The sequence below is a fragment of the Lolium perenne genome, chromosome 3, assembly GCF_019359855.2.
Source record: "Lolium perenne isolate Kyuss_39 chromosome 3, Kyuss_2.0, whole genome shotgun sequence".
In the NCBI taxonomy this organism is placed as follows: Eukaryota; Viridiplantae; Streptophyta; class Magnoliopsida; order Poales; family Poaceae; genus Lolium; species Lolium perenne.
Genome location: NC_067246.2, coordinates 247,782,384 through 247,793,572, shown reverse-complemented (window position 1 = coordinate 247,793,572; position 11,189 = coordinate 247,782,384). Strand labels below are relative to the sequence as shown.

Below are 11,189 nucleotides of genomic sequence, written 5' to 3'. Positions count from 1 at the left end.
TCGCTGTGCCTATAGCTGGTCACTCGATCACAATCACATTAGGGTGACCTGACATCCACATCATCAACATGCCGGATAATGCTCGATCGTATTTGACTTGTACCAGCATCCGTATCACCCGCTTCTGACTAGAACCGTCGTTGCGATACTCTTCCACGCGTTTCCCCGAGAAACGCTCCAGGAAATCGCTTCGCCAAGTGGCTCTCTGCTTTCCGCCCAAGAAAAGAGAAGAGTACAAGCAGAAAAGTCAAAGAGTTTCCCGCCTACACGAGCTCGCTGTTAGTGAATGGTTCCGTGCACCTTTCCCGTTCGCGCGCGCATCACGCCTTACGTCGTCCGCCGGCGGCCGCCGCCGCCGCCATGCGCGTTCGGGGCCGACGTGGTCCGCGCCCCCGCCGCGCGCCGTCCTCTGACGTGAAGAAATGGCCGGCCATGGCGCTTTTGATTCGTCAAGATATGTATATGTACGTCGTCGTCCACGCGCGCACGGAATAAATTAGTCAAGATATGCACGTACCTAGAGTCCTAGACCGTAGTACCAGACAAGTGTATCGAGAAGAACAAGTAAGGAACTGGTGGCAAGTAATGGAGCTACGTCGAGCGCCACTGTTGACAAATATATATATGTGAACAAGTAACGAAACTTTCCCTTTTTTCACTCGTGCAAAGTACAAGTCGCCTCTTTGTTCACTCCATCGAACCAGTCGAAACACACGTATCCAAACTCCGGATAGCTGCTTCGACGTCGATCGACTTACGTACACGCGTACGTGCTGCCGCGCGCGCGCGCTCGCTCGCGCGCACGTACGTGGTTCGATCTGATCGCGATGCGAGGTCGATCATGGACGAGCTAAGCCTAAACATCGCCATCGTTATCCCGTGATCTATCAGCTTCTGGAATACAATGGCGGAAAAGCAAGCGCAAAGTTTCGCCTAACCATGTGCTAGCTCCATACGTGATCACGATGCTCGGTCATGACTCCTGATCGCGACCGCGTCACGTACTCACGTTTCTACCTTCGTGGCCAAGCCTCGAGTGGCTGGCTTGGCTAGTTCGCACGCACACGCACGTTCGCGCGCCCTTGACGTGAACAACTCTATCAACACTTTGCTTAACCTGGCCAGCCGCAACCGTATATATGAACGCGTACGTGTGCGCGGCTGGAATTTCAGCTCCATCGCCGATTAAAAAACGAGAACAAGATCCCAACTTGGATAACTATAGCGTGATCCATGACGCTTACGAGAGAGGAAGCGCAGGAGAGCAAGGAGATGGAGACCCTGCGGGTGCACGCCGACGCGCTGCTCTCCCTCTCCTCGCCCTCGTCCACCGCGACGGCGGGCACCACCACCAAGACGACGACGCCGTCATCCACGACGACACCGGCGGCCAGGAGGGCGCTGGCGGCGGAGGGCGTGTTCGAGTGCAAGACGTGCAGCAAGCGCTTCTCCTCCTTCCAGGCGCTCGGCGGCCACCGCACCAGCCACACGCGGCTGCAGGCGCGGATGCTGCTACAACAAGAGCCCTCTACCGATCATGGCGCCGCCGACAGGGACAGGAACCGGGTGCACGAGTGCGCCGTCTGCGGCCTCGAGTTCTCCATGGGTCAGGCGCTGGGCGGCCACATGCGCCGCCATAGGGGCGAGGTCACATCAACCGCGACCGGCGGCGACTCCGGCTCCGAACATCCGCTGTTCGACCTCAACTACCCGCCAGTGGAGGACCGCAGCGGCGACGGGCAGGAATCCTCCTCGGCCCATCGCGCCTCCAACCATCCGCTGCTCGACCTGCTTGTATAGAATTCCCAAACAATATAGGCTGAGTATAGATACATGCATCATAGATTGATAGTGCTTCCGTGTTAGTACATACATGGCGATTTATTTGTTTGTTACTAAGACATAACCGCGGTTCTATTGAATTGCTTAACTGCATCATGCATGATGATGATCGAGTCATGTTTATTATTTTCCAAGGATACTTGTACAGATCTTGGTTAGATACAGACATAAAGTTAGCTTTTTTTTTTGAGGGATAGCTTGTTCTTTGTTAGATTGGATACATAATGTCTGCTACTAGTCAATTTATGCGTTCGAATTTGTAGCATCAGTTCAAATTTCCGGCTTGAGCTGCGAATTAGGTCATCGAGATTCAGTGCTGCACTCGCACAGCGTTGTCAGCCAGCATATTCCGTCTTCTTGAATCTTGGTGGCTGTGGAATGTGGACTTCAGCCATGGCTAACAAGTGCTATACTGCTATGTGATGTTTTCTCTTCTTAGTTTTTTTCCTTTCCTATTATTACCCTTTCGTGCTTGTGCGTGTGTTGATTGACTGCATCCCGACGCTTAATTAGTCATCGTGTCAATTTGGAGATCAGCTTATTTTATTTGTATCAACTTGGTGCTTCAGTAAACTATCATGTCGAAATGTTGTTAAAACTTCTCGAACAATTTGTTGAAGAGGATGCTCCGCTGCCGTGTGTAACGCGTTTTGCTTTTGAACTAATCATATTCCTAACGCTGAGAAAGCATAAGCCTTAAAATGTTAACAAAGAAGATGGAACTCTATATCCGATCAATATTGCCTAACTGTTCGAACTTCTGATCCCAGATAAGCTAGAACATTTTAAGTTGTGATAAAATTTTAGCATTCCATGTTTGACATAAAAATAACATAAATGAAGCAAACCAAGAGTTTCCTGCCATCAAGGAAAATAAACATGTCAGGAGAACACAATCCCTAATATTGATGGTTCATATCTTTGTGTCCATAAGGCATGTATACCTTCAAGACCAGGGGCACAATTACAAATAGTTATATATACATGCCCCAAAAATAAACGTAACTGAGATAGGTATTAACACAACACAGAAAATGTGGCAGAACATGTTACGTAACAGATGTAAATTTAGGTCAACACCGTCCTCTCTGTTAAGCTTACGATATCACTTTTTGAAGACCTCAAATGTTGCATATAGAACTATATAGAGAAAAAAGATATTGAACATTTTTCAAAGTTATACATTTTAACAAAATTGAACATTTTCAAACTTGAATATTTTTAGTACACTTTTTAAAAATCTGAACATTTTAAATAAATTACGCACTTTCAGTTTCGAACATTTTTTATTTTTGAACATTTCTTTATTTTGTACATTTTTCACTTTTGAACATTTTAAAATTTTAAATATTTTCCAAATTAGAACATTTTTGAAAACTGAAACATTTCTAAAAAAATAGCTAAAAGTAAAAAAGTAAAAAAAGAAACAGAAAAATAATCAAAAACACAAAAGAGCAAAGAAACAGAAAAAAGGTAAACGAAAGAAAAGGCCCAAAGATGCGCTAGGCCCATCAAATGCGTGAGATGTGCGGCGGTTAGTGGGCACAGATCTGGTCGGCATATATAGAAATATCCACTTACCTATGCACTAAAACAAGATTAATCATATGGCTTCAATTCTGACGTGATTTAAACCCACCGGGCCATCTAGTAGCATAAATATGCTATGGGCGCCACACTCGAAACTAATTACTTAAAAAAACCCAGAATGCTAGTAAGTTGCTTTTCATATGGGCAAACTTATCTCTCTCTTAGTGAATTAATTTCTCTCTCGCTATGTGGCTGTAGGAGTGGGGTCAAAGGTCGGAGGTGATGTGGTCGTAGCCAGAGCTCTATTCTCTCCCTTTCTTTTGAGGGAATTTCATTCGGCTACCTTTATTGATATTTAAACGCACTTATATCGTTTATCAAAAAAGGTAAAATAAAGCTAAGATGATCAGTACAGGTACAAGAACTAGAATTGAGAAAGCTATTCTTTGCGATCTCATGAGCTACCAAATTAGCTTCCCTAAAGTAGTGTATAAATTCCACTTTTTGTAAAACTAGATGTTAAGATTGAGCAACCATAGAAAATTGTTGTTGATGAAGTAGAGGAGAAACCACCATCCTGCATTATCTCTATCACTTGAGTGTTATTAGACTGAATGATGAACCTGTTGCATCCCATTTGTTCTGCTAGCTATAATCTTCACGAAGGGCATAAGCCTCTGCCATCATCGAATCTGCAACAAAGGGTAACTCCTTGCATACCGCTGCAATAAATTTTCCAGTCGAGTCTATAATGATCACGAAACAGCTTCCTCTTCCCTCCTCTTCGTTGTATGCAGCATCGACATTGATCTTCATTAACCCCTCCGGAGGATGGCTCCAGGATTCTTCCGTCCGTACGATAGGGTTTTTCCTAGATCTCCAGTAGTTCGTGCTAAAGCTCCAATGGCCATTGACGAATGATATGGTATTTGAATAGTTTCCCCATGGACACGCTGATGGCCCACCAAATGTACCATATGCACCCGTTAATGTGGGATAACGTAGCATAGAAAACAAAAAATATCCTACCGCGAACACGAAATCCAAGCCAAGATGCAATCTAGAAGACGGTAGCAACGAGGGGATTATCGAGTCTCACCCTTGAAGAGATTCCAAAGCCTACAAGATGAGGCTCTTGTTGCTGCGGTAGACGTTCACTTGCCGCTTGCAAAAGCGCGTAGAAGATCTTGATCACGGCGCCACGAACGGGCAGCACCTCCGTACTCGGTCACACGTTCGGTTGTTGATGAAGACGACGTCCACCTCCCCGTTCCAGCGGGCAGCGGAAGTAGTAGCTCCTCTTGAATCCGACAGCACGATGGCGTGGTGTCGGTGGCGGTGGAGAATCCCGGCGGAGCTTCGCTAAGCGCGCGGGGAAGAAGGAGGAGTGGGGCGGCTAGGGTTTGGGGAGAGGGGGGGCGCCGGCCATCTAGGGGTGCGGCCACCTTGTGGTGTTTTGGGTGGCCGGCCCCCTCCCCTTGGCCCCTCATTATATAGGTGGAAGCCCCAAGTGTTGGACTACAAGTCTCCGAATAAGACCCGAACCCAAAACCTTCCATGTGATAGGGAAACCTACCCAAGGTGGGAATCCCACTTGGGGTGGGATTCCCCCCTTCCATGTGGGGGGTGGCCGGCCCCCTTAGGGGAGTCCACTTGGGACTCCTCCCCCTTAGGGTTGGCCGGCCATGGGAGGTGGAGTCCCTCCGGGACTCCGCCTTCCTTAGTGGTTTCTTCCGGACTTTTCTAGAACCTTCTAGAACCTTCCATAGAACCTTCCGGATCATTTTAAATCACATAAAATGACTTCCTATATATGAATCTTATTCTCCGGACCATTCCGGAACTCCTCGTGATGTCCGGGATCTCATCCGGGACTCCGAACAAATATTCGAACTCCATTCCATATTCAAGTTCTACCATTTCAACATCCAACTTTAAGTGTGTCACCCTACGGTTCGCGAACTATGCGGACATGGTTGAGTACTCACTCCGACCAATAACCAATAGCGGGATCTGGAGATCCATAATGGCTCCCACATATTCAACGATGACTTAGTGATCGAATGAACCATTCACATACGATACCAATTCCCTTTGTCACGCGATATTTTACTTGTCCGAGGTTTGATCATCGGTATCACTCTATACCTTGTTCAACCTCGTCTCCTGACAAGTACTCTTTACTCGTACCGTGGTATGTGGTCTCTTATGAACTTATTCATATGCTTGCAAGACATTAGACGACATTCCACCGAGAGGGCCCAGAGTATATCTATCCGTCATCGGGATGGACAAATCCCACTGTTGATCCATATGCCTCAACTCATACTTTCCGGATACTTAATCCCATCTTTATAACCACCCATTTACGCAGTGACGTTTGATGTAATCAAAGTACCTTTCCGGTATAAGTGATTTACATGATCTCATGGTCATAAGGACTAGGTAACTATGTAACGAAAGCTTATAGCAAATAACTTAATGACGTGAACTTATGCTACGCTTAATTGGGTGTGTCCATTACATCATTCATACAATGATATAACCTTGTTATTAATAACATCCAATGTTCATGATTATGAAACTAATCATCTATTAATCAACAAGCTAGTTAAGAGGCTTACTAGGGACTCATTTGTTTGTTTATATAACACACATGTATCAATGTTTCGGTTAATACAATTACAGCATGGTATATAAACATTTATCATAAACATAAAGATATATAATAACCACTTTTATTATTGCCTCTTGGGCATATCTCCAACAGTTAAAACAATCTCCGGTGGACTAGTACCACCAGGAGGTTCCCATCCACCTTTTGTGCAAATGATGTGTTCTAGTGCCACAGCCCCAGCATGGTCCAATGCCACATCAACATCAATCTCACTAATGATACCCAAATTCTGTCGAACTTGTTTCGCCCCCATACATGTAAATATTTAGTGAATTATATCTTCACAACCATTTGAACAGATTTGGCATCCACTGTTTGTTGCTATATGTCTATTTGCCAGAATTTCTAGACAACGAATAACGCCATCTAAAGCTCTCCATACAAATTTTTTTGTTTTAACCGACAAATTTAGTTTCCAAAGCTTCTTTCATACGGGACTAACTTATGATCTCTCTATTCTTAGCAGTGTTCTCTCCCTTCTTCCAAACTGGTAGTCCCATTAAGCATGATATACTAATTTGACATCGAATATACCACCTTTTCTATGGTGACATGCAACAAAATCATAGGCAGTGGTATTTCTAAGAATACGACTTGCATCCACCGACCAATACAATGAACATGTTAGATCTTCGCCCCATAAATCTGCCATAGTGTTTATTTGATCACTCGCCATTGTAACAAGAATAGATCCTCGCGGTGTCATCATTTTTTGTTGGGTTTATGGGGATCCAAGCATCATCCCAAATGTTTACTGGTGTTCCATCTCCTGCTCGCCATATACAACCCCGCTTAAAGTTTGCCATGATACTCTACCATATAAATGAGCTCTATCATCTTCCCTGCGGCAGCAGCAGCGAGAGGTTCTCAGCTGTTCTAACTGCAGGTTGAGTCGCTTGGTTGTGAAACGGTGCTGGCTGTTGTATTGATTTGGATGGTGGAACACCTGCGGCCGTGTTTGAAAACAAATATCTCTGCACCAAAGGACATGTTTAATTTGTAGTTATTTTAGAGCAAAGGAATAGAAAAATCGCAGTATTACAATATCATTCAAACCTACAAGATTTAGAATCTACAGGAAATTTCTTCATCTAGCGTTCAACTCAGAGGAAAAACAAATGAACCATGAGATATCAGTGGATGAAAAGTTTTCCTCTAAAACATAGTACAGCATAATCTTACCGAAAAAAAAATCTATGTATTTCTAAGGATTCTGATTCTACAAGTCACACGGTGCGCATTGGAAAGAAATTCTAAAGATGAAAAATCCTACAAACTTTTTATGGCATTTGCCCTAAATCCCAAATCCCAAATCCCAAATCCGATCCGAATCCGATAGGACTTCGAAGAGGTGAGTAGGGTAAACCAACATCGATTCTGCATACTCCCGGGGCAATCAGGCAACACCAGCAGGCAGGTCCAGCACCTCTCCCTACCCAGGACTCGAGGGCGGCCGAATTTTGCAAATCGGAGCTGCTGAAATCGGAAGTCGACGACTTGGATACGTTCGAATCATTCACCTCCATGGATGATGATGGGGCTGCGGCTGCGGCACATCGACCGGTTCAGGAAGACGCAGTCTCGGCTCATCGACCCTCCCCGATTGCCCAACAGTCGTCGTCGTCGTCGTCGTCGGAGGAGGAGCCCTTCAGCGACGCTCCGTCTCCGGTGCGCGCCGTGCTCAACCGTCCGTGGCCGTCCCCTGTCCTGATCCCATCTCCGTCGGGCAAGGTACGCACCCTGGTGGCCACCTCCGACACCATCGGGCCCCCGATCACGCCGGAGGAGCTAGATGCGCTGGAGGACAAGGAGGGCGACGATATGTGCACCCTGCACTACAAGGCGGCCGGACGGGCTGGCGCAACCATTCGGAATTATGTCCATCAGCACGGCAGCCTGTACCTGGATGAGAATGGTGGATTCATGATCGACCACTCCCCTCTAATGGAGGAAATACGGTACTATTCCACCACCTCTCCCTTCGAACAAAGAATTAATCTGTCTTTTAAGCAATGCGGTAGTAAAAGGCATGCTAATTTTAGTCACTACGGAATCTCTTTCAGTGATTATTATTTATTTGCTCTTGGTCCATGTGAAACTCTGTACATGATCTCCTCATGCTTTTGAGCAATGTGGCAAAAGGCATAATTTCAGTTACTACAGACTCTCTTCACTTGTTATGCGTACTCATCGATTTTTTAATACTCTGACACTCTGTTTCTGTTATTGTTTGTAGGTGCAAGAATGTTCCAGTGGAGGAGATGGAAGAAAGAGTATTTAACTTCGAGGTGACCAAGGAGCAAACTTATTTGTCAGAATTGGCTTTAGCGAGCTACAACAAGAGGAGAAAGGTGCAATAATCTTGTCACTTGGCTACTTAATTTCTGCTTCAAAGTTTCAATTTAATCACTGTCGAGGGCTTGACTTACTCCATGCCACTAGATATCTTAGTTGAGATATCAGTTCAGGATCACTAGCTGGTACTACCAGTCACCCGCATAGCGCACATGCTTAAGTTCGTTTTCATTCTTCTAGTTTTCATACCTGATGGTGTTATGAAGCCAAATTCAGTTTGGGAAACTCGTTCAAAATATGAGTGTTTCCTTTTATCTGATTACCTTATGCATTTATATTTATATTATTTTCTTCATGCCAATGTTAGATCAGGTTGTCATCATGCTAAACCTATTCGTGAAAGCCAAACTAACTTTTATGGGCGATTTTATCTATATATTACTTTACAAATATAGCATGATTTGTTAATCATCATTCCTTCCTCTGTGTGAAAATTCAGGTTAAGTTTGAGTTATGCAAGATGTTGCTCTCTAGATCTTTCTGGGAGGATAGAGGGTACTTTGTGCATCTGAATTTTATTGCGAAGCGTAAGGATAAGAAGAAACTATTTTTTGCCGAGATAGAGGACTGTGGTAAACGAGACGGTGAAACCTACGTAGTGCGATGTTGTGTTTCCTTGGAATCAGCCTGTGAAGGTAAGCTTGCTTAGACTTCTAACTTGTATGGTTCCACACATCTGCAATAATTTGTGCTTTCGTTTTCTTATTGTAAGAATAAGATATGGTGACACTCTGATGACAACTTGAGTAGCAACTGTGAAACCAGACCCCCTTTATATCTCACTTTCTTTTTAGAATTTCATGTTGAACGTGTGGACATTAGATCACACTAATCAATGTGACACCGAAAAAGTGAGAGTAGAAAATTAGATGTAGTTTTAATTGGATTGATAAAATGATTGTTAGAAGTGTGCATTATACTTCGACCATTCTGGTTGGTGTTCTGTTTCAGAAAGGTTTGTGTTTTTTAATTGATTATTAATACACCTGTGAAATCTGCATTCGCCTTGTTATGTATGTTCTTCTTTCATTGCTCTACTTAACATGTGAGGCGTAAAAAAAGTTTACTTAGCTTGAAACTGAAATATACTGGTAATATTCACTTGTTTCCTGCAATTTCATTTTAGTTTTTTTTTTCACCTGTTTGACGCAGTATAAATGTATGAAACATCCAGGCGCTCAGTGTTATTGAGATTTTGTTGTTCATTCTGCAGGTGGTTACTATAATATGCTTGTCCCTACTCCACCTCAATCTAGGAAAGGGCTTGACTTCAGCAAGTGCTACGCCTGCACTCAGTCCTTGAAGCACCCCCCGAGTGATGGTTCAGGTTACTTAGGTGGCCATGACCATCAGAAGCGAACATATTTGTTTGAGCGTGTGTTCAACTAGCTAGCTGCATGTATGTGCTTCAATGTTGTAAGTTATGAAAATCGGCAAGGATTAAGATGGCATTGAAGGCTATTTGAGCTCTGTAGTGGTTTTATATAATTTGGGCGCCCTAACAAATGGAGGAAGACGTTTATTTATGCAGCAGTGTGTCCTAGTGGTTAACATGGATCTTGTAGGTCGCAGAAGTTTCTCTCCGTGTATAATTAAGATCAATTTGTGCTCCTTAACTATGATGCGGGTTAAACGGTCGCCATGTACTAGCGGCTCGTGCTGAAGTTGTTCGGACCATTTGATGAACTGATGTGCTTGAGCCATGACCGGATTCTATAACCAATGGGTATGCTACAGCAGTTTGGCCAGCTCGCTAAATATTGGAATCATCAGTTATGTTTGTTTTTGTTACTTGGGCAAAATATTTACAAATTCTTGGGAGAACAAACAGACGACTTGTGAAAATTTAGCGGCATATCAAATGCAGGATTAGCCTGAATCTGTCCTTTTTTTTTTTTGCCGAGCGCTCCATGGTTCTGCAAGTACCACAAAGGGCACACACATTCGCATCTAAGAAAAAAGACCATTATGCGATGTAGTAACATGTACATCTAGGAAGACTGTTATGCGCTGTAGTACCATAATAATACTAGACCTACGGGAAGTTTTCTTACGAACAAATGTTACGGGATGAAGTGGAGGCACTGGGTTGGTCCACCAAAGCAACATGTACCAAAGCAACTTGGTATCGAAACACATACTACTTCCGTTCCACGGTATAAGCCTTTTTAGCGGTAAAACAGATAATATTATAGAATGGAGTGATAACAATTAACTTTACATATAGCAGGAACGCTTTTAGTTGTCCAAAAAAATTTGTGCAGTCTTTAGAGAGTCAAAGGTAATGTATATTACATCTGAAAGTGCTAGATACCGTACTCCTACTAATTGGCACCGAAAATTAGTGGGAAAACCAAATGGGAAAAATGCACCATCGCACTCATTTTCAAATAGTCGTGACATGATTGAATTTCTTGGACGGGCCAATAAAAATAAGGATAGTTGTTTCGACGGATGAGGAGGGAGAAACCTGAACCTGAAAAATGGTTTGAGTTTCTATCAATAGGATCGCCCCGCACGACTCACAGGATCTTCGCTCCACGCGCTGGACACATCACCGCGGGAGCATGGGCGATCTGTCTTTTTTTTCTACGGGTACCGCTAGCATGTGTGCTGGGTTTCATAACAGAGAGTAGTCCAGTAATAGTCCAGTTGGGTCACTCGATGGACCGTTCACTGTTCACAACATGGCATAACAAAGCCACCAAGTACAGTTACGCCATATGGGCCACGACTGGCTAGCAACTCGACTAGCCCACTTTCTTCTGATCTTCCGCTAAAAAAA

The 11,189-nt window shown here is 44.1% G+C and overlaps 2 protein-coding genes and 1 long non-coding RNA gene across 3 annotated transcripts; 2 read left to right on the top strand and 1 right to left on the bottom strand.

The window, feature by feature from the left end:
• Positions 1 to 1,079: 1,079 nt before the first annotated feature.
• On the top strand, positions 1,080 to 2,032 carry LOC127344641 (uncharacterized). The gene has a single exon (XM_051370952.2). The coding sequence runs from the start codon at positions 1,234 to 1,236 to the stop codon at positions 1,798 to 1,800; it is 567 nt and encodes a 188-aa protein (XP_051226912.1). The 5' UTR covers positions 1,080 to 1,233; the 3' UTR covers positions 1,801 to 2,032.
• Positions 2,033 to 6,602: 4,570 nt separating this feature from the next.
• On the bottom strand, positions 6,603 to 7,658 carry LOC127344639 (uncharacterized). The gene is made up of 2 exons (XR_007878109.2): positions 7,570 to 7,658; positions 6,603 to 7,023 (listed from the first exon to the last, which is right to left on the bottom strand). It is a non-coding gene; the product is annotated as an uncharacterized lncRNA (long non-coding RNA).
• LOC127344638 (uncharacterized) lies at positions 7,261 to 10,023 on the top strand. Its single transcript, XM_051370950.2, has 4 exons — positions 7,261 to 8,007; positions 8,286 to 8,400; positions 8,844 to 9,039; positions 9,618 to 10,023. Exons 1-4 carry the CDS (start codon positions 7,574 to 7,576, stop codon positions 9,791 to 9,793), a joined length of 921 nt encoding a protein of 306 aa, XP_051226910.1. The 5' UTR covers positions 7,261 to 7,573; the 3' UTR covers positions 9,794 to 10,023.
• Positions 10,024 to 11,189: the final 1,166 nt, after the last annotated feature.

Excerpts from the sequence above, each read along its gene's own strand:
- LOC127344641 (XM_051370952.2), top strand. The coding sequence starts at position 1,234 with ATGACGCTTACGAGAGAGGAAGCGCAGGAGAGCAAGGAGATGGAGACC.
- LOC127344638 (XM_051370950.2), top strand. The coding sequence starts at position 7,574 with ATGGATGATGATGGGGCTGCGGCTGCGGCACATCGACCGGTTCAGGAA. Across the intron at positions 8,008-8,285 it reads CCTCTAATGGAGGAAATACG|GTGCAAGAATGTTCCAGTGG; the intron begins GTACTATTCCAC and ends TATTGTTTGTAG. Across the intron at positions 8,401-8,843 it reads GCTACAACAAGAGGAGAAAG|GTTAAGTTTGAGTTATGCAA; the intron begins GTGCAATAATCT and ends GTGAAAATTCAG.